This window comes from Trachemys scripta, chromosome 2 (assembly GCF_013100865.1).
Source record: "Trachemys scripta elegans isolate TJP31775 chromosome 2, CAS_Tse_1.0, whole genome shotgun sequence".
NCBI classification, from domain to species: Eukaryota; Metazoa; Chordata; order Testudines; family Emydidae; genus Trachemys; species Trachemys scripta.
This window is the reverse complement of record NC_048299.1, coordinates 227767444-227791401: the sequence shown is the minus strand read 5'-3', so window position 1 is coordinate 227791401 and position 23958 is coordinate 227767444. Positions and strand designations below refer to the sequence as shown.

General features: G+C 41.5%; 1 protein-coding gene across 19 annotated transcripts in view; it reads left to right on the top strand.

Moving 5' to 3' along the window:
* Window positions 1–23958, top strand: part of STAU2 (staufen double-stranded RNA binding protein 2) — a 218507-nt gene that overhangs the window by 76159 nt on the left and 118390 nt on the right. For all 19 annotated transcript variants that reach the window (XR_004644768.1, XR_004644767.1, XM_034763136.1 and 16 more), the window contains 2 exons: window positions 704–835; window positions 10209–10269. Coding sequence is in view for 17 of the 19 variants with exons in the window: in XM_034763136.1 (XP_034619027.1) it covers window positions 704–835; window positions 10209–10269 (193 nt within the window). In the remaining 2 variants the exon portion in view is untranslated. The remainder of the gene's footprint in view (window positions 1–703; window positions 836–10208; window positions 10270–23958) is intronic.

Below are 23958 nucleotides of genomic sequence, written 5' to 3'. Positions count from 1 at the left end.
ACGGGATGGATCACTCTATGATTGTCTGTTCTGTTCATTCCGTCTGAAGCACTTGGCACTGGCCACTGTTGGACAACAGGATACTGGGCTAGATGGGCCATTGGTCTGACACAGTAAGGCCATTCTTATGTGATACCCATAGTTTCCACTTTGCTCTGGCTCCTAATGATGCTGATTAGCTTCTGGAGGGTTGCTGCAGCCAGTATATGCTGCAGAGGAGGAGGAAACGCAGAAGCTATATCACTTCCTTCTTTTGGGGGAAGGCAGGAGAGAGCAAGAGCTGGGAGCGGGGACATCAAGGGATGCAGAGAATAGGGCCAGGGGTACACAGAGCACAAGGGAAGACACAGAGGGGCACAAGCCTGGGGGGCGGGGCACACAGTGCAGTACACATAACATTCACAGGCACAGTTGTACAGACACTCACACTTTTATGGTATGAGTGATGGGCATGGTGTTTCTGGGACGAGAGGCTTTCAGAAGGAATGGAAGCAAGCTCATCTATGGAACCGGCTGTTTGTCCGCTCCTCTCAGATTTTGGTAAAGAAATTAGTCCAATAGCCCCCTCTCAACTTTTTTGGTTGCACCTGTGTCCAAGGGGCTGATGCAATGACTGTAGATCAACAAGGTTGTTGCAGTGTGATGCTAGACTGCCACAAATTTCTCAGTAATTGTGATCAATATTTTTGTTTAATTTTAAAAGGTCAAAATAGGCAGTGAAGTTACTACTGGAACAGGTCCCAACAAGAAAATAGCTAAAAGAAATGCAGCAGAAGCGATGTTGCTACAGCTTGGTTATAAAGCCTCCACCCCTCTTCAAGATCAGCCAGAAAAGGTGAGAATTGATCATTGTGTGGCTCAAAATCCAGTTCCATAAGATGCTGAGCTCTTGCAGCTCATCACTTTCCAGGACCTGGTGCAGCCTCATTAAAGCCAGTTGAGTTGTGTGGCAGGTCAGTGGTCATATTCTTCCTTTAGCTGCAGCTACATAACGTCCTTGGATGGTAACTGCAACCCCTTCCTCTGAAAGTATAATTAAGGACAGAATATATATGTACGTGTGCATGAATTTCATATTACCAAAATGCTCCTCTTTCCCTTTCTTCCTTTATGTGTCCCTGTTAGGATATTTCTTCCTCTTTGGGGTTCCAAGTCTTGTATAGATTATTAACTTTCATATCTGAAATAGTTTTGATTTTTTGGCTCATTTACTCCAAACAGAAGCTACATTACAGAACCATCTAATAGTTAGGGTGAGCAGCTAGGTTGAATCAAATACTGTACTTATAATGGTGTGTCACATTCTTGTGGTTGCCTCAGCATATATTCAAGGCAAGTATCTATTTATGCCAAACTTACATTTCAACATGAATTAAAAGCATGCTAGTTTTTTTGGTTTTGTTTTGGTTTTGTTTGCTCAAGGGCAACCTAGTTGTTGGACAAGTAAATATGGTTGTGTCAATTTTGTTTGGAGCCAGAAAGAGCCACTCAAGAAGGAGATCTTGGAGTCATTGTGGATAGTTCTCTGAAAACATCCACTCATTGTGCAGCGGCAGTCAAAAAAGCAAACAGAATGTTGGGAATCATTAAGAAAGGGATAGATGATAAGACAGAAAATATCATATTGCCTCTGTATAAATCCATGGTATGCCTACACCTTGAATACTGCTTGCAGATGTGGTCGCCCCATCTCAAAAAAGATATATTGGAATTGGAAAAGGGCAACAAAAATTATTAGGGGTATGGAATGGCTGCCATATGAGGAGCAATTAATAAGACTGGGACTTTTCAGTTTGGAAAAGAGATTACTAAGGGGGAATATGATAAGAGACCTATAAAATCAGGACTGTGTGGAGAAAATAAATAAGGAAGTGTTATTTATTCATAACACATGAACTAGGGGTCACCAAATGAAATTAATAGGCAGCATGTTTAAAACAAACAAAATGAAGTATTTTTTCAACAACATAGTCAATCTGTGGAACTCCTTGCCAGAGAGTGTTGTGCAGGCCAAGACTATAACAGGGTTCAAAAAAGAACTAGATAAGTTCAGGGAGGATAGGTCCATCAATGGCTATTAGCCAGGATGGGCAGAGATGGTGTCCCTAGCCTCTGTTTGCCAGAAGCTGGGAATGGGCGACGAGATGGATCATTGGATGATTACATCCTCTGTTCATTTCCTCTGGGGCACCTGGCATTGGCCACTGTCAGAAGACAGGATATTGGGCTAGATCAGGGGTTCCCAAACTTGGTTTGCGGCTTGTTCAGGGTAAGTGGGCTGCAAAACGCTTTGCTTACCTGAGCGTCCGCAGGTATGGCTGCTCGCAGGTACGGCTGCTCGCAGCTCCCAGTGGCCACGGTTCGCCGTTCCCAGCTAATGTGAGCTGCGGAAAGCATTCTTATGTTCTTATAGGTTATTTCTTAAAAGGAAATTGTATTGAATGCATGTTGTAAGTTCCTGTCTCAGTGACATGCTACTTAGCTCTTCTGATCTACATTTAGTCCTGGGCTCATTGACAGAGGCATGTGTGACCCAAACCAGCTTCTAAAACTCTGCCTCTTGCCATGGCTTGTCTACATTGGAGGTATTTTATTCTGAAGTAGCTGCAACAGTACAAACCCACAATGTAGGCTTGTTATACCATTGTAAAAGTGGCTTGCATCATTGTGACTTGCATTACTGTACCTATGCTGGTGCAGAAGTCCCCAGTGTAAGCAAACTCTCAATGTACAGACCAGGGAAGAGCTGTTGTGCCCCACACAGCACTTTGAGCTGGGTGCACACATAATTAACCTGTGCTCTCTTCCTGGTGTGCAGGATATAGTGTTCAACTCCCTGAGCAGAACTAGAGGAGGAATTTACCTAAATCTTGGGATGAGCAGAAAAATAATCAATATTTTCTGCTGGTCAGTGTGTTTATAGTAAGTAAACTGAGGCATGAGACTAATATTCATTTTCAGCTTCATGTTATGTGCACCACCAAGTAATTTAATCCACCTAGATATTTTAATTGCAGTTCGAAAACCTACCCAGTGAACAATAAGTTATTATATTTCACTTGTCCAGACCAGGATTTTAGTTGTCACAAAGAGTTGGAGAATAGGATTTGTTTTACTGGGGTTAAATTATTATCTGCTACGAACTGAGTTCAGAGCTCCCTGCTGTTAAACAATGTATTTCATTCATTTTCCTTAAAAAATGCTTTTTGTTCATATATGACCAAATTTTCTGATGCGATAATTTATACTATAATTTCAAAAAATGTACCTGCAAACATGTAATTGTGCACATGCATTGGGTAATTGCATGCTCAGGTACTGGTTTACACATCTTCCTATTTCCACAGGTGCAAATTAGGTGGTGGTGTTTCAGAATTTAATCCTTAATGTTTTTATATGGAATGTGATTTTCATTCAGAGGGATATGTTTAATATTAAGAGTGTCGTTTTTAAAAGGTAGCTGATTTTCTCAAAAGAATGGATTCGGAGGTTTTGATGGTTATAAATAGAATCTCCTCTGGAGATGTGCAGGTCCACAACAAATAAAGACTTTTTTTTCTACTTTAAGGAGTCATGTCCATTGATACTTCATTCAGAAGTAAAAATCTGGAAAGAAGTACTCTTGTAAAACCATTTAAATGCAAATATTCTTCCTTTAATTATATATAGTATGACAAGGGGGGAGGGTTAGCTCAGTGGTTTGAGCATTGGCCTTCTAAACCCAGGATTGTGAGTTCAATCCTTGAGGGGGGCCATTTAGGGATTTGGGGCAAAAATCTGTCTGGGGATTGGCCCTGCTTTGAACAGGGGGTTGGACTAGATGACCTCCTGCGGTCCCTTCCAACCCTGATATTCTGTGATTCTAAGTCACTTTTTAAAGGGACCCTTTCAATAAGGTAATTTTATTTCAAAGTTGAAAAGATGGGACAATGGGATTTTCTCCCATTCTTCCTCCTTCCTTTCGTGAATTTGGTTGTTTTTTTACCATAGTCTTCTCCAGTGAATCCCCCCCTCTTTGTTTAGTGTATATTTCACCTTATAGGCTCTGTTCCTTTTTTGGTTCTTTAACTGGCTCCTGGACTTCCCCATCTCTCTTATTTCTACTTCCAGCCATGTATTCTCTGTTCCTCCATCTGGGACTCACCTTCTTCCACTTCCTCTTTTTAAGTCTTCTTCTCTTCACCTTTCTCTTTCTCCTTCCAGAGCAATTCAGGCCTGGCCTAAAAAGGCTATATATACACACACGCATGTATATATATATATAATCATGGAAATTGTCTGGCCTATTTTTGCTCAAATTTTCTCAGAAGAATTCACCATCAGGCAGAGACAAGGCCTGGAATTCAGCCCAAAGGATGATAGTTTTGGAAGGCTTGCAAAAATGAAAAAAAGGTGGTTAGAATGGAAACGATTATGCAATCTTAACTTGGAATGGACACTGCTGCTTTGCTATACTATAATTATTAGCTCTTTGCTTGCAGGTTAATGCATTCTGTTTGAAAAACAGGTTTACTGTGTACTCTGCAGAGGCAGATGTCTTGAGATTAGCAAGAAAAAAAGATAAGAAATACAATATTCTACTATTGTTCTGGACATAATGAGGAAATATGACACTGCATATACAAGCTGAAGATGTAAACCACATTCTTTTTACATCACAGATTTTATAAAATGGGAGTATTTAATATAATAGAACACATTACCTAATGTCCCCACACAGTAAGGGGGAAGAGGGAGAAGAAAATATCTGTTTACGAGAACTAATGAGTACTCTGCACTGCCATGTGGGAGAACTAGATTCACTTCCTAGTTCTTATCTCTCCTTTCCTAGGCAGGTATGTTATTGCTACAGGGGCAGTTTGATCAGCCTGTGGCAGGGTGAAACTGCCTCCCATCACTCAACCTCCTTTGTAGCTAGTTAAGGAGCAACATTGCTTGGTCTGTCTCACTTCCTCTTTGGCTGGAAGGAAAGTAAAAAATATATGTATGGGTTGCAGGGGTGGGGTTCCTCTGGGCTGTGATAAAAAACAGTTACGTTAGGAGAATGTTATGATTGTGAAATCCTCTCAATTTAATCGTCAGCCTTCCAAGATCTAATTCTAAACAGTGCATAAAAATCCTAATTATATAACTTTATATTGTGTCGTCTTGTGTGCTCACTGTAGTGTGTTTTTCAGATTTAGGTTCAGTGGTAGATTTACAGTCCCTGTGTTCAGGGGAACATGGTTTGCTCCCTCTCTACTCTCTTGAGGGCACCTGGTGCCCCAAAGGAAGCAGCAGGTCAATGCTAAGGGAATGGAGGGCAGTAGGGAAGCTACACATAAAGGGGTTTAGCAGCAGGCATGCTACATGTACAGGTGCTCTGGATGACATTGAGAATGTCTCCCAGTGATCCCATTGGCAGTTCAGCTCCATGTTACCCCCAGCACCCCACTCTGCCTATAAGGTACAGTCAGGCCCTATGTTAGCAGTGTAATAAATTTGTTTTGGAAAGCTTGTCTAGACTCCCACCTGTGTCAGTTGAGAAGAAGCTAACAAAAAACAGAAAAAGAAGGAATCCAGCTTGCATAATATAACTTAACTTATAGTCTTGTTTTCTTCAGTGGCAGAAGTTTAGTAGTAACATTATTACTAATGTGACAGACGTTTGCAGTACATCACGTCAGGTCTAGCCTCATCTCTTCTGGAGAGATAGTAAAGAAACTAAAGGCTTGTCTTCACTACCACGCTACATTGATGCAACTGCACTGATGCAGCTCCGCCGCTGTAGCGCATCTGGTAAAGATGCAGTATGCTGACAGGAGAATGCCTTCCTGTCGGCATAATTACTCCACCTCAGCAACATGGTGCAGTGTAGGCACCGCTTTAAGTCGATGTAACTTGCATCGCTCAAAGAGGTGGCTTTTTCACATCCGTGAGCAATGTAACTTACATCGACTTAAGTGATAGTGTAGACAAGCCCTAAGAGCTAAATTAAGTCCAGCACTCTAGGGGGGGAAAAATCTCATCATGCTGCTTGAAGATGCAGTGTTCTTTCTGCCAGCAACAAGTCATTCTTATAATACAGTACACTGGTTCTCAACATTTTCCATACCATAATCCCATGTTACAACAGAAAAAAGTTTTCAGGACCCCCTATCTCATTATCCTTGAAGACTAGTCTGGTGGTTGTAACTCCCTTAGACCTGATTGCAGGCTCCCAGGTCTAACACATAGTAAAGCTGTATCACTACCAAATGTTTGTTTCCCTAGAACAATTTTTTAGGCACTCTTGGGAGGGAGTCATTCTGAAGATTTTTCATCTTCATACATACGATAAAAAGGGGCCTGAGAAAATGTTTGTTCTCTAGGGCAATGTTTCATTGTACCTCACCAGTGGGGGTAATAATGGAAGATGTAATATAAACAGAACTCAGGAGTTTCTTCCCACCATGTCATCCAAGCTTATGCAGAGCAGGTTAGACAATATGGTGGTAAAAATGCTTGAGCTCTTTCTGCCTGTACTACAGCTTCTACCAACACAGTCAGGTTATGCTGCTGGGGAATTATGGATCCCAATTTTTCAAGTGCAGATTCAGCCATAGGGAGGAGATGGTGCTTGCAGCATTTTTATTGAGGAGGCACATGATCTGCACTTTTGGGAGGGAAGCAGAGTGGATGGCTTGTGTAGAGTAGACACAGGCAGAATGGCTCAGGAGGGCACTCCAGCACAACAATCAGAAGCAGCCATCACTGCTGCTTTGCAAAGGTACAGTATATTGCTTCCAGGACTGATAGTCTGGCTTTCCTCGGTGTGGATCAAATGAACCTCTTAAATTTCCACATAGCTTTACATGGGCACAGTGGCCCACACAGCAATGCCTCCTTTGGGCTATGACTAGGTCATGTAGTTTGTCTCTGGGAGGCAGGGATGACACAAGCAGGAGCCAGGGAGGAGATGCGGTCTTGGTCACATCTCCAGCCCACTGGCCATGCTAACTTCAGGCCAGGGAGCCCTGCTGGTTGTGTTAGCTGGCCCCTCCCAACCCGATGCTCAAGAGAGCACTGGATCTGTAGTGTAGCTGGCCCTTAGGCAGAGTGCTAAAACAAGAAAGAGATTCCCTGACCTGTCTTCACTTCACCCAATCCCATCTCACACTGAGAAAACCAAATCTGGGGATGGGATCAGGGAGTTGCAATATTTTAATTTTAACCAGCTTTTCTTTCTGCCACTTCATTGCTTCCAGAGAGGTCCATTCACAGTAGGTGGCATTAATGTGAGACAACTGCACTGAAGATGACTTACTGATGCATGGAATTCTTGTTAAACTCCCTCTCATGGTGAAGTTAATAAACAGTAAAGAGAGGAGTGAAAGGGGAGTTGGAAATGTTAGCATCTCTAGTTTCCATCCAGGTTCTTGGCAGATTTTGTGGTTATACTCCAGATTCATAGCAATCCCATTCTGTTGTAACATAGAATACTAAACACAAACCTATCTACAGATTTCAAATGGCCTATTAATTTAAACAGCTATCTGTTGCCTTCTTTTCAATGTGTGTATGCTACTCTTTGCTGCATGATGTGAATTGGAACCCAAACCATAGAAATCCTGTGACATTCAAGTGTGGAAGGAGATGACCAGTCTGAAGGAAAAAGAGCTCTGCACTCTCATCCTTCCTTCCCATTGTGTATCTGCTTGACTTCATTAATAGTCCCTATGCTGGAGCTTGGTGCCACATAGCTGAAGAGGTGTGACTGGGGAAGAATAATCACAACAGCTGCTCTACATGACATGTTCCCCTCTCAGGAAAGCAGAACTTATGATGTAGTCTGCATTATAAGTTAGTGCTACCCTAAGCTGCAGTAACTCCCCCTTCAAGGCCCTAACAGAACATGGAGAGAGAAAGAGCAGGTAGGAGGAGATGGAGGCCAGACAGTGACAGCACTGTAGGGCAAAGAGGGTTCTGCTAATGCTGCAGGGGAGGCAGGGAGAACCAGATAAGCTAAAATCCTCAGGATAGGACTCTGTCATTGTCATAAATCTCCACCTTTTGGAAAAATGTGTAACCCTTTTGGCCATTTCAGTCTACTGCCATCCCTGCCTCCCAGAGACAAACTACATGACCTAGTCATGGCCCAAAGGCAGCACTGCTGTGGGGCCACTGCGCCCATGTAAAGCCATATGGAAATTTTAAGAGGTCCGTTTGATCCACACTGAGGAAAGCCAGACAGTCTTTGAGCTGATTGTGAGATGCAACACAGTCCATTGGTAAGCTGGGACTTGTGTCTCCACATTCACATAGAAATCTGGAAGGTTACAATTGTGAGAGGCTTAAGAATGCCTTATCTTTGAAGTTATGTGTTTATTCATATTTTCAAAATAGGAGTGAGTTGTTAGATACCCAACGTTAGACCCACTGGCCTTCTCAAAATAGCTATCTACTGACACTAGCGATTTATAATGGAAATTGGAGTAAATTAATCCTAATCTGGCGTAATATTATAAAATTACAGTAGTTGTCTTTTGACAATTTTACAGCTTCCTCCACAAAATCTGATTTTGACTGCTGGCCAGATATTGGGTGAGATTGGCCTATTCCAGCATGTGAGTTCTTAAGTTGAAGGCTAGATGGTGCCATTTGGGCACTCCACTGGCCCTGGGGAACTTGTAGAAGGAATGTCTCATGGCATTTTGTTTTAAATCTGACTAATCAAAAGTTAGAGAGAGAGAAGGTAGGTGAGTTCGGGCTAGTCTACACTGGGGGGCGGGATCGATCCAAGATATGCAACTTCAGCTACGCAAATAGCGTAGCTGAAGTTGAAATATCTTGGATCGAATTACCTGGGGTCTAGACGGCGCGGGATCGATGGCCGCGGCTCCCCCGTTGACTGCGCTACCGTCGCTCGCTGTTCCGGAGTCTACGTGAGCGCGTTCGGAGATCGATATATCGCGTCTTAACGAGACACGATATATCGATCCCAGATAAATCGATTGCTACCCGCCGATACGGCAGGAAGTGAAGACGTACCCTTCATATCTTTTATTAGACCAATTTCTGTTGGTGAGACAGACAAGTTTTCAAGCTACGCAGAGTTCTCCTTCAGGTCTGGGAAAGGTACTAAGAGTGTCAGAGCTAAATACAAGATCAAATAGTTTAGCATAAGTAGTTAGCACACATTTTAAGGAAACCATATGAGGTATCATCAAACAACTACAACCCATACTTGATAATGACCCCATCCTGAATAAAATCTTTCCTGCACCCCCGCTTCTGGCCTTCAAGCAACCTCCCAACCTCTCCAAGCTCATCGTCAGAAGCAAGCTCCCCACAGACCAGGACACAGCAACTCAAAGTGGCACCAGACCCCACCAGAATAACAGATGCAAAATTTAGAGACATATCTCCACTGCTACAGTGATCAACACCCACCACAACACATACCTATCACAACAGATGGTGTACCTCATCCGGTGCACTAAATGCCCCAATAACAACTATGTGGGTGAAACCAGACAATCACTACATTCGTAGATGAATTCACCCAGGAAAACAATAAAAGACAAACACACCATATCACCTGTGGGTGAACACTTTTCACAAAGCGATCACTCTATATCTGATCTCTGAGTCCTCAATCTCAAAGGAAACCTCCACAACACTTGGAAAAGAGGAATTTGGGAGCTTAAATTCATAACTGGGCTAGACACAAAAAATCATGGTCTTAATAAAGACACTGGATTTATGGCTTATTACAACAGTCTGTAACCCACTAACCCTCCTTTTTTTCCTATGACTACAGGAGTGTTAATGGGCCACCTCACTGTGAATGGTCCCTTATCTCTCTCTAATATCCTGAGACCCTCGCTGCAACAACACTGAATAATCAAAAGTTAAACATGTTTGCTAATCTGAGCCTAGTCCCTGGTGAAATGGTGCTCACCTCTTTATTGTTGATCTTTTGGCCTGTAGCTGGTAATGTTTATTCATGGGGAGGTTTAGTACTGGAAGAACCTGTTTCAAGTGAAAATGAAGGCGCTCAAGCAGAGTGGTGTGGGCAGGTTTGTAGAGGACCGCTCCATGTGCTTGTTTAGCTTTGGTCAATTCAAATAGCTACTCTTTTAAAATGGAAATGTTTCTTCACAAAACTCTTTAATACTTTCTGTAAAAATATATTTGTGCTGGACTTATTTCTTTTTCTTTCTTTCCTTTTTTTTAAACTGTGCCAGCCAGGGGAAAACAAAGGCTGGAATGGCCCAAATGTCGGGTTTCCTGAGCCAACGAGTAACAGTGAGTATTACTTCTTATATTCATTCATATTTAACTTTTAAGCACCTTCCCATTAGGTATTTGATTATTTGAAACAACTAAAATGATTTCTCTAGTCATTATGGACATTTTAGTTAGTCTTTTTTTATCAGAAATTGTCTGAAAAGTTTTCTGTTGTGTATCTGCCTCACGAGTATAGACATGGTAGTGTGCTATACTATAGCAAGAGCAAAATGGTATATTCTTTGTTTAAAAACTGAGTGGATTTTCATGCTTATTTTGAAATGCATTGATTATAGAGCCAGTTAGGCATTGTCTTCATAAAAGAAATTTTTTTTTTCTGAACTCAGGTTAGCTCATACATGGCAATTAACACGAGCTAGAACCCTAGTGAAGACAAAGGGCTTGTCTACACTCCCAAGTTTTGTTGATAAAACTTATGTCGACACCCAAAAGTCGACAAAACAAAAATCGCGAAAGGGTGTTTACACTTGCTTCCTCTCTCGACAGATCATGTCCACATTGGGGACACCATTATCGACAGCATGAGCAATGCACCGTGGGTATGTATCCCACAGTGCAGAGCTGATTGTTGGGCGAGTTCTCCCACAGCCCCCTCAGCTGCCGAGAGCAGCATCATGAGAAGCTCTGTTTGCTCTCCATGCTGAGGAATGGCAAAGCAGCACAGCAGTCTGCCTGCTGCTGTGTTCTTAGTGCAGGGCAGAACAGGAGCATTCCAATGATTTGCTCTTTGTTTATTCCCCAAAGGGAGCAGCACACAGATACTTCCCCGAGCTGTGAAAGGGGAGGGGCTCATGCCTGCAGGGCAGCAGAGATCAAAACACTGAGCAGAGCAATCAGGGCAGGCATTGTGGGATACTGGCATAAGCCAGTTCTGTCAACAAAACAACCAGCAGTGTCTACACTGGCTCTTTGTCGACAGTAAAGGGAGGGAAAAGACAAAAGTCTCTTGTAGGGGTGGAAAGGTTTTTGTCGCCAAGACTGGGCATTTTTCACGACAAAAGTCACATTGTAGCGTGTACGCTCTTCCTGTTGTGTCACCAAAAGGCAGTTTTTGGCAACAAAACTTGGTAGTGTAGACAAGGCCATAGTAGTTGTAATTTTCACAGTAGCAGATTGAGGTAAACTCTAGGTTGCTTCCAGGGTTTACCTGTATAGCCTGCAGCAGGGCCAGCTCCAGGGTTTTTGCCACCCCAAGCAGCCAAAAAAAAAAAAAAAAAAAGCGTGCTCGGTGGGAGGTCCTTCGCTCCGAGCGGGAGTGAAGGACCGTCCGCTGAATTGCCGCCGAATAGCTGGATGTGCCGCCCCTCTCCGGAGTGGCCGCTCCAAGCACCTGCTTGCCAGGCTGGTGCCTGGAGCCGGCCCTGGCCTGCAGGCCTGTTTCCCCAGCCCAGGAAAGACACTGTGCCATGCCCAAGTCTCTTTCAGGACACGGTTTTATTGTGCAACATAAAACTTAGGCAAAACATCAAAACAAAAATCACTTCCTTTGCCTACGATCAGCCACAACACCCAGCAGCTTTTCCCCTTGTCTCTCTCAGTGCTGAATGGAGGACTTACCCTTCTCTTCAATACTACTGCTTCAGGGCCTACTACAGGAGCCCATCTCGCACCTGCAGCTCCTCCTCAACTGAGCTACTTTCTGGCTTTTATAATCACTTGCTTCCAGCCCAGCTGGGTCTGATCATTGAACAGGGCTGACTGCCCCCAGCCTCCTGGCTGTTAAAGGGGCAGACCACCCTGTTAGCACATGTGAAAACTACAGACTGCCTTGTCTTCACTAGGATTTTACACCATGTTAGGCTATGTCTACATTACAGACCTTACAGTGGCACAGCTGTACCGCTGCAGATACGCTGCTGTAAGGTCTCCTGTGTTGCTGCTCTATGCTGGCACGAGAGCGCTTTCCCACCAGCATAATTAAACCTGGGGTCTATGTCCATAGTAGGTCATGGGATTTGGAGCACAAATTGATTACAGCTGCTGCTGGGTGACAGCCTGGAGATGTCAGTTGCCTGATAGTGGTACAGGCCTGGGTTCTAGACCCATGGGGCCTTGCGTTCTGTTGAGATACTGCAGAGATGAGCACACTAGAAGTACATAGAGACAGAGAGAAAGACAGAGTCTTGTTTAAGTTATGTAGGGAAATAAAGGGATGTTTTGAATCTGGCTGCATAGGAGAACTTGAATAATTGTTTTAATATTTGTTCTACAAGAGCCTCTGCATTCCCACTTGTGGGGATCTGGTGCCCCTCGTGTTGAACAGTGGAACTACCTCAAAAAGCAGTGTTCATTGGGGGCGGTGCACAAGAGATCTCCTACAAGGGTGACATTATTGTTCTTGTCTATATAAGGGAGTACAAACCCCAAGCACCCCTCTTCCACCATCACAGAGAGTGAACAGAACTCACCTTCATGACCTGCAGACTAGTCATCCCTTTGTCCCTACTTCAGAGTTCGCTGTAAACTGTTAATTTATAGTATTATAGGTAGTGAAAATAGCCCTTTCCCTGTTTCAGAAAGCCTCTGTCCCTCACTGGTGCTATATTGAATACCAGAGTTCCATTCAGAGATATGCTTCTTGCCCAGCAATTATACAAGGGACCGACATTCGTAGCCGGTGTTTTCTGCACTCTCTCCACTCTCACTTGGATGAATGGCTCCGAATGACCACTGTCAGCAGACTCTGTCCTCAGTGATCCAATAGATGTACAGCCACTTACAATTATTGAGATTTTGAATCAACTGGGAAAAATTCATACATCAACCTACACAAAGGATCATCACAGCAGTTCTGGACTCAGGACGTAGCCTTTCTCCCAGAGGAGAGATTTTACAAGATATGAGACTTCTTGGCAACTCTCAGGGAATACTGGTACAGACCAAACAATTTTTCCTAAAACTGTTAGGCCTAATGGCCTTATCGACCTATATCACAACATTTGAGAGACACACACCAAATGTACGCAGCCTTCTAAGGAGACTGACTCCCGCAGCTTTGCTGGTAGGAGAACAGAGACAGAGACAATGTCCTTTGGGGTACCCTTTTGTCCTGCCATCCCTACAATCACTTTTACCATTATTGCCTCCAATCAGGGCTAGTGTGTGCATTTCCAAGACCTCCAAATGCCTTGCCTTCTGAACACTTGTGGGGTCTGGATTCCTTCTGATGTGTTGCTGCTGGACTGGAGCTCAGATGGTGCGGCGAGACTGCAAACCTTTTGCTTGTCCTTGCAGCATCATGTAGTATAGGTGCTTACACTCAATACCATGTCCGTGTACTATATCAACAATGCATTCCTAGCCTGTATCTTTGGAGACCAGAAAACTTTGGCTGTGCATGTTTAGCCTGGTCTATAGTTTTAGGTTTTTTGAAACAATTACTTACCCCAAGGTGAGGGTTTACACTTACTTTAATCTATGACAGTTTAGCCCCCTAGATCGACTATATTAGAGAGCTTAGCAATAGACGGGGGATCCCATGGTGCACAACAGGGATTACATAGTACTCTTTCTACAATAATTACTTTTGTAACCAATCAAACAATGCACACATTGCAGTCAGTAAAGGAGAGAGAGAATACAGAATGCATAATATTTGCATGACTCACACCACGCCTTGTGAAAAAACCTGAAGTGTTAGTCCTCATCATTATCCTCACCACCAGCAGTCATCATCTTGGCATCTCCCCCTCATTAAAGCACTGGTATCCAGATCTTCTGCAGCTGGCCAAAAAACCATTATATATGCTGCCTCTATCTCCAGACCTCCTGTCTCAACAGCAAGAAAGGATTCTGCATCGCAACCAAGAGTGCATTCCACCTTGCAGCATGGAGGATAACTTGCCGACTAATGTGTCTGCTTTCGGAGGGTTCAAGCCTTTTTCTTGCCATCCAGGAAAGACTCCATCCTGAAATGCTATAAACCAACATGGAAATGGTTTACTATATATGGTATACTATACTTCACTAGTAAAGGATTTCCCCCCATCTTGAGCTGGGCCCTGCAGTGTCAGAGTACCTTCTTTAAGTTTCAAGGCTTAGCTATAGCTTCTTTAAAATCCATATGGCTGAACTATCTGCTCATCAGATTTATGTTAAGGACAAACCCATCTTCTAACACTACAGTCTCCAGATTCTGTAAGGGTGTGTCTATGCTGCAGCTAGGAGTGAGCCTCCCAGCTGGTGTAGACCATCTCGCACTAGCTCCACCTGAGCTAGCACGGTCAAAAAAGTGATGTGGATGTTGTGGCTTGCACAGCAATTTGGCTCTCAAGCCCACCTAATCCCGTGAGTCTGAGCTTGGGTGGCTAGAGCCATAGCGTCCACACTGCTATTTTTAGCACACTAGCTTAAGTGGCTGAGAGTTTTTGTCCCAGCTGCAGTGTAAACATACCCTAAGAACATGGTAAATGTACTTCCCCCCCTTAGGACGTTCCCTACTTTGTGGGACCTCAATCTTGACCTGCTGAAATTGATGGGCCCTCCTTTATGAGCTTCTTGCCCAAGCCTCTCTTAACTATCTAGCAATCAAAACATCCTTCTTGAGAGCAATTGCATCTGCTACGAAGGTGAATGAGCATAGTGCTTTGATGGCTACTCCATCTTATTCCATAAGGGCCATAGGTCACCATGAGACCCCATCCCGGCTTCATTCCTAAGATGGTCTCAGATTTCCACCTATCTCAATATATTCTCTACCCGTGTTCTTCCTTATAGCACCATTCCTACCCAAGAGAAACTGATTTCTATACACTAGAAGCAAGGAATTCTGTTCTTACCTGGAAAAGGCCAGGCCATTTTGATGGTTATTTGTACCATCTGGGGAGAGATGTCAGGAAGAACCCATTACCAAACACTGTCGCGTTGCACAGAAGCGAATTTTGAAGAACAGTTTTCTTTGAGCTTTGAGGGCCTTTGTCTATTCCCATTATACACCTTCCCCTTTACCTTGGAATTCTGTATAAAATCAGGATTTTGCAGTTAGGGAGAAGGAGCTGAGGTAGTTGGAGAGGTGTACTCCCTTTATGTAGAGTAAGTGATGAGGTCACTCCTGCGAGTTCACTCCTCCCAACAGACTTTTTAAGGCAATGGCATGTGCCATTGACTGTTCCACAGCTCAATGCCATCTCCCTACGAGTGTGAATGTACAGAGGCGATTCTTGAAGAACAGTAACTAGTACATAATCTCTTTTTTGCAATATATATATAATATATATGGTGGTGGTGGTAAAATAATAGTTTTAATATAGGATGGGTTAAAGAGAACAAGGGGAGCATTTTCCTCATTCCCAAATCCTCATTTTAATAGAGTGAGGATAGAGAGAACACCAGTATATTGGGCAGGGTGCCCCCCCCCCAATTGTATTTATGTAATGAAGTTACATCACACAACATCAAAACATTGCAGGAAAATGGAACTCTACATCACTGTGGTGTGACATAGCATATAGTGGGGCCCCTAAAAACTAACCTGTCTGGGCACTGTAAGAGTCTAAAGTGGGCCCTGGGGTGTTTATGTACCTCCTTGCTGCCCTCATTCAGCTTAACAGGTGAGCAGCTACTCTTCCAGCTAAGCTTAGGCCCTAGTTGTTGAGAATGCAGAGTCTTTGGTGGATTATGTTTTAGCTTCCTTTTGCATGCTAGTGTTCCTTCTCTTTGTCTGCTCGATGTGCAGTGTTTTCTTCGGAAACTATATAGACTAAAACTAGGATAGCAAAGAGAATTTATCTGTTTTTTTTAAAGAAACAATAGTAAATTGTTTACAAGAGAGCAACAGATTCTATTGCTTTCCAACTGTATCTTGTGTGGGTCATCACTGGAAAATACCCTCTGCTCTGTTTCCTATAACATACCCACTTATTGCATGTTCTGCATCCCCCAGGACTAGTACCCAGAAGCTGACCAGTTACCCCTTCCCCTCTTCCCAGCTGTTAAATACTCCAACAAGCACCTTTGTGGCAGACTTCTCAAACCTACTTCCTCCTAATTGATAGCACTATCAGGCATTCTTTATACATCATAAAGAAGCAAAAAAAGGTACAAACTATTTTTCCCTAGGAAAGGTGTTCCACTTTTTCACAGAGGTTAAACAGAAGTCTCTTCTCCAGTTTATGGGTGTTGTCCAAATGAAAATTGAAGAACCACAGCTACCTCATGGAAAACATTATATTTATAAACAGTTCCACCTATGTGTAAAATATTTACTGTTGTTTTTCTTCCTTAATCTTTTATTACTAAGGACTCTTGCATGAAATCATGATCTTTGTTCCTTAGAAGTACATCTGCTCCTGCTGTTTATTCACCATCTGAAATCATAATCATCTGTTTGTGACAAAGTAATCATCTTCTCAGTAACTAATTGTAATGTCACAAACAGATGATTATGATTTCAGGTGGTGAAGAAGCAGCAGGAGCAGATGAACTCCAAAGGAACAAAGCTATTTGATCTAATGCAATTCTTCCGAGTAAAAAATAAGCCTAGAGAGAGAGAGTGAGTCAGGGTAGTGTCTTAAATCCAAGGTTAAAAAGAACATTACTATTTCTTTCAGAGTAGCAGCCGTGTTAGTCTGTATCCGCAAAAAGAAGAACAGGAGTACTTGTGGCACCTTAGAGACTAACAAATTTCTGTCTATATTGCACAGAATAGGATTGGGAACTTTGGCAATTGCCTTCACATTATTAAGTATCTTTTCTGTTTTTGCTTACACGTAATCAATAATATCACAGAAATAATCCCTATTGATAGAAAATGTATAGTTAAATTATAGGGAAAGTATTTGTTCTTTTATTTTATCTTGACATTTTTTGTAAAAGGATAGCACAATAAATTAAGACTGATTTTCATGACATTTTGTGTGCTTCTAGATCTTGGCTTCTAAGTGGAAACACATATACTGTATAGCAGTATTTTCATTAAGTCTTTCTTGAAATTCCCCATGTTTCTTTTGCATCCAGGAAATGTTAATGGAGCCCTTTTGTGGCTAATTTAACACCTGTACATTTTTATGGATGATGATAACCAAAGTCTGTTCACAGTTTATTGGATAAAGTGTCTATTTTATATTTCAGATTTGTTAAATTCAGATCTGGTAGCATTATATTTTTATTTTCAATATTCTGTATCGTTTTCTGTATGCCTCAAGTGCATAATTTACACTGGGTGATATTTTTGTATTAATTATTGCTGTTTCTTGGACTTTTGGTTAAGTAAAGTATAGATTTTATATCAATCTGCTCTGCCAGGTGGTGGATTGATAATTTAATAACTCTTTTAATTATACATTTACCTCAGATTCTACACTACCATTCCATGGTCATTCTGAGTAAAAGACACAATAAGATAGGTTGATAACACTGCAGAACACTGAATTTGAGGTGGCACAGCTCAAAGAACAAGGACTCTCCAACTGCTTTTGTAGCACAGGTGCTGCCAGATGAGCATTATAACATTACTGAACACTCCAAGGTGTCAGTCCCACCAGCTGAGCCTGTAGACAGGAACTGGAGTCTTTTGCAGTAGTTTGGTATCCCATCAAGTGCTCAGGTGACAATTCAGGTCGTACAGAAGTTACACTAATTTTGAGACAAGAGGCTCCCTTGATAGCCTATGGAAGAGAGCTAGAATACTATCTTCCCTTGCTCACTGAAGTCCCCAGGAAAATCAGATTGGGAAGCGGAGATATTCATGTAATTCTGTTCTGATATGGTCACATCCAGGGATTGGATTTTGGGAATCTGGTGTCAGGGTTGGTGTTATTAGTTACTTATGAGATTTGTGGTGTTGGAGAGATCTAATTGCATTTAGCAGTCTGGGTAAAATAATCATTCAGCCTGAACAGTAAGTGCTAACAAATTTAAACAGGAGATGGAAGAACATTTAAGAAAAACTGACATTATTCAGCAAATGGGACACGAGAGAGTTATGGAGAAAGCAGGGGAGGAGGACCATATCATTTTTTCCTCAGTAGTTGCAGAATTGGAGTTTGTTAAAGGTCATTAGACTTCATACCCTTGGAAAATACATTTGCGCACGATTGGTGTATCTAAAGGATTAGTTCAGATATAAGAAAGCATTTCCAACAGAGAGCTCTATATGCATTTGTGGTTAAGAGTGGCCACAAGTGACCTTGTAATTGTGTTGCTCTCAACATCTCTTGACTGAGATCTGGTCCTCTTCACATCTGGCGAAGCTATCTCATCATCAGCCCAAGATAATCATCTCCTTGAGAAATTGGATCATTTTTGCTGAGGACATATTGCTATCCTAACCAAGGCTTTATTCAAGTTCTCCATTCTCTCCTCCAAGCTCTTTCCTTACTTCAAACATCTCATCCCCCAGAACTTCCTCTCCCCCACTGGTTTATCCTCTGATTTCATCCTCACTCATAACTTCACTGAGCTTTCTTCTTAACTCCAACTATCTCTCCATCCTCATCTGCTAAACTTACTCATTCTTTCTTCTCTCGCACATGTAGGTCATGCCCTTCATTTCATCATCACAACTCCCACTCTCCTCTTTCTACTCTGTTAATGAATGATCTTGCCTATGCAGGTCACTCTTTGGTTACACTGAAGCACTGACTCATTGCTTCACCCCTCAAAAATTGTCTTATTGCTCTTCCAAGCATCTGAACTGTCAGCTCTTTATCCTGATTTGCTCTCACTCCCTGATTTGTTGACCCATCTACTTTTGTTAATAACAGCTCTTTCCTGTCCTCTGCCTTATGTTATCTCCCTTCAAAACTCACATGCTAGCCTTGATCATTCTTAAGTTCTATTGGTACACTGAACTACTATGCAGACCCCAAATGCACAAGTCGTTGCCTCAAAAAATGCTATATGTCCTGAATCCATGTCCACTAGAGTGTTTAATCGGATATTCTGTAGAAATTCCCTTATTTTTTTCTGTTTGCTCTTTATATTAAAAATATCAAGACTTGTTTTTCATGAGTTCTCATTCTTGAAATGGAGAAGGGAAGGTGTTGAAACTTTCACAAAGAGCTTTTCTCTCCAGTGTGCGTCAAGAGTTTGAGTTAAACAATAAAAATAAAACCAACATAAACAGAATTTTAAAATGTCTGACTAAAAATTATCCCCTTCTCCACTGCTCAGGTTTCAGCCTCGTCTCTTGTGGTGTCATAATTCTAGTAGTTCTCCAGTTGTGCAGAGAATCTTCCAGCAAAATCAGGGAACTCCAGACCTGATGTTAATAATGTTAAAAAAACACCAACAAACCAAAACAATTTTTTTCTTGTTTTCTTATTCAGTCGTAAAGAAGCAAATAATATACTTATCTTTTAACATGGTTGTTGTGACAAGCTGTTTTTTGAATAGGGGTGCTACATAACATCACTTTGTTTAACCTCACATAACTAAGATCTTTTAATGGATGGCACTATGTAAGTACAAAGTATTATTTTTGGTGCCTGTATGTTAGTGATTGGTTGCCTGTAAAATACCTCAGGCAGATGCATTAGGTAAATAATGCTGGTGTCTATGCCAGTATTTCTGCTTCCGAAGTCCAAGATGATATGTAGACTATTGCTGAGTACATAATGGCCATAGTGTTTACCTATTCTGTTGTTTTACTAATATTTTCTAAAGTAGTGACACTTAAAAGCTATTTCTAATATAGAAATTTTACCATTTTACCATTTATTTTTATAATAATACTTAAATTACTCATTCTTGTTACTAAAATAGCCACCCTTATTTTTAGAATTTCTCCAAGGCTTTTTGGTGAAATTGGATTTATGATGGGCCAGATGCTAAGAGATGTTGAGCAGCTGCAGCTCCTGTGGAAATCCCAGTGAATCTGCAATGTTCAACACCTTACAGGATCTGGTCTCCTGTGAATTGCTTCATGGTGAAGTAATTTAGTGCCAGATTCTGATACCCTCACTCACGTTGCAAAATACCTTACTTCGCAGTTCGTCCTGTTGATTTTAGTGGGACTAATCAAGAAATACGGTATTCCTCAGCATGAGTAAGTGTGGTAAAATCTTGGTCTTAAAAATAAACTATTTAGTGGTTATTGCTGGCTGATTTTATTGAGTTCCCAAGTATTGATCAGACCTCACATAACCTATCTTTGGCTGAAAGAAGATTGTTCATTTCAAATGTTGAAATGATCATTTTATTTTATAAAATAAGCAGATTGCATATAGGGCTAAATCATGGCCCTGTAGGCATGGCAGCCCACAGGAGTAAGGCACACACTTCTACTGGCTGTACAGATTGCAGTGCAGGGAGCAAAGCATGTTCCACTGAAGTGTTCTGGGGGTGAGGGAGGAAGTGGGCGAAGCCTTGACCCCTCCCAACACACCAACTATTGTAGCTTTCTCCTCAGCACAGAGGGGAGACCAGGAGACAAATTTTGAGTCTCCAAGTCACAATCTGCTTTCCGGTGTGCTCCAGGGGCAGTAGAACAGTGCTTTGCCCCTTGTTCAGGGAAAAGCTATGACTCTGAGTCATTGAAACAAGAAAAGACTGAAAACTGTGGGGGAAAAGGAGTATTCTGACAGTACTGAACAAGAGAAGGGAAAGAATTAGGTCTGGTATGTTCAGAGCGGGATTGAGATACAGTTCCATGTCTAGAGAACTATCTCCTGGAAGTCACATGACAACATCAGGTTTCGTGTTAAAAAATATGTTCCTAGACCTCGTGGTTGTGAAGAAAAGCTTGATAGCATGAGCCAGTGTAACTAATGAAGAGACATTTTCCTGAATCAGCAGACAGCCCTGTGATGGCTTTACGACGGTTAAATGCCCCATTCATTTTATTGCATTGTTAGCTCAGGAACCGGCTGCAATGGGGCCCTGTCAATACCACTGCAGCAGAGGCTATGTCTGTGGGAGGCTTGTTGTCATGATGGCTCTGCGGGAGTGAGGTTGGCAAGGGCCCTCACACACAGAATCCTTTGCTCTGATGGGTGAGGGCTGAGTTCTTCTCTGGGAGGGAATCCCACACAGTGTGAAGATAAAGTGGGATGGGCCAGGAAGGAGGGAGTCCCCAACCTGTCCAAAGAGGAATGGTGGGTAAGAGCGAAGATGCTTTTTGCACTGGTGGCTCTGCCACTGCTACTCCAGGCAGGGACGGGAGCACAGCACTGAGGTAAGATTATGGGGACTACCCAGGTAGAGATGTTACCCAGGCCCCTACATTGCCTTAATCTATCCATTTATATAGTATTCCTCCATACCACTTTACAGTTTTCTAGTATCTGATTGGCAGATGTAGACAAAAGATCACACACACCTGTATTTGATTGTGGGGTTAGAAGTCTTTTTAGAGATTACAATTTTAAGCAACTGCTAACAATTACCATTAAAGAATGGATTAGAATTGTTTTTCAAGTGTTAGTGATTATACTGCATAGCTAGTCTGCATATTTTCCTTACATGATTGCCCATGGGTGTAAATAATATGCTTGTGCATGGAAATTATTTATGGGTCTTTCATGAATGCACCTCCAGGTTGTATGCAGCAGAAGGTGCACCACTGTTGATATATATGGTGAAATATAGTTCCTGAGACTCCTAATAATTGTCATATATTACTCTGCATCTTTGCTATAATCCAGGGGTAGGCAACCTATGGCACGGGTGCCAAAGGCGGCACGCGAGCTTATTTTCAGTAGCACTCACACTGCCCGGGTCCTGGTCACCGGTCTGGGGGACTCTGCATTTTAATTTAATTTTAAATGAAGCTTCTTAAACATTTAAAAAACTTTATTTACTTTACATACAACAATAGTTTAGTTATATGATATAGACTTATAGAAAGAGACCTAAAAATGTTAAAATGTATGACTGGCACGCAAAACCTTAAATCAGAGTGAATAAATGAAGACTTGGCACATCACTTCTGAAAGGTTGCCGACCCCTGCTATAACCTTTATGATTTACAGTTGCATATGATTCTGTAATATGAGATTTGTATTGAATTTAGCATATGTTAATTTTTTCTTGATATTCACATAAAAATCTAGATTTTACAGAGGAATAATAAGCTTATAAGAACTTTCCTCACTTAGAGATCCACTCATGCTATGTGGACAACTCCTATCTAGAGAGAGGTCAATAAATATCTCCTTTGTTTGTATGTCTAGTGTCCCAATTTTATTAACAAAAGTATATGTATGAAAGCAGTGTCTGGTATTTGTTTCTGAAGAGTTCTTATCCTTCTATAGTTCATTCCTCACTCGATATCATAATCGTCATCCTGTAATATAATTTCCACAGCAACTAAACTGTGATATTCAAACAGAAGGTTATACATTCAGATTAGGAATAAACAGCAGGCACAGAAGAATTTTATAGAAGGATCCTTAGTATTATTTTAAAATAGGCAATAAAACTTAAGAAACTATATTTCTTAGCACAAATGTTCCAAAAGAGATTTTTTTAGTTTTCCGTGCTTCATCAGCAGCTGTTTAAAAGCAAGTTTTAATTAGTCTCATTAAACTTTAGAATTTAAGTTAAAATCCCAACAGTTTTCAAGTGTATTAATATAAAGTCCAAAATACTACATCATTTGGTTTTAAAAAATAGTCAGTGCTGGCAATAATATCTACCTCTTAGGTGTATGACTTAATTAATTAATTACTTATAAAGCACTTTGAGATCCTCAGCTGGAAGGTGTTATATAAGTGAAAAGTACTATTACTGTTATTAATTTACCATCTCCTTTATAACAATGTAGGTGGTTTATAAGAGCATTTGATATATCATGCTGAATATCTTTTTATTCATCATATGCCATATATTAGTTATTTTAACATTTAGAAAGTTTGGTAGTCTGGAAAAATTCCAAACTATTGTTCCAGACAGCAGTTAAATATTTGGGTGGATCATGTAAAAACATTGAAAAGGCTGAGAAAGCATGTGAAATGTTTGTTTTAAGTAATATTACATCAATGGAATAGACATCTGTAGTACTTGATTTAGTTTAAAATATTTTGTAAAAAAGTTAGCATTGTGCTGTTTTTTTCCAAAATAGATTCTTTTTCATAATAGTATTTCTGTACCAGTGTGTTCTTTCACTTATATTATTGAATTAATCATCATTTTTTCTCAAATGCATTTAGTGAAATTGGATTTACAATGGATCAGATTTAGGAGGTGCTGAGTACTTGCCACTCTATTTTGTGATGATTGTTTCTTGGCTTAGGTAGCCCAGTTTTACCTGACAGTAAACTGGGAGATGCGCTATGTCTGTTTAAACCCGGTATCCATTTTACAAAGCAATTTAAACAATGTGAGGTGAGATAAGATTTATCTGAAGGTGGTGGAGTCTCAGATGAAGGGTATATTATTAAATACTGTACATAACATTGCTTTATACAGATGCATATGGTGTGTTATACTTACAGGGCTATATTCTAGATTATCCTGCATGGATCTGTCTGGGGAGGAAGATGGTGCATGGAGCCTCTTCCTGCCCTTCTCCAACACTTCCATAGTATAGCCATTCAGAAGTCATGCAACATATTGATCTGGGCCTCTGGTCCTGCAAGAGGTTCACACAGGTGCACACCCTTGTGCCTGTGTAGAGCCCCACTGACTTGCCTGGAGATCTGTCCATGCAAAGTCAGTTGGAGGCCTGGAGCCATAGGGCTCTCTAAGCTTTAGGCAAGGAGACAGGATGTAGTAATCAGCTGGGTAAGGAATGTGTCTTGCTCTTTC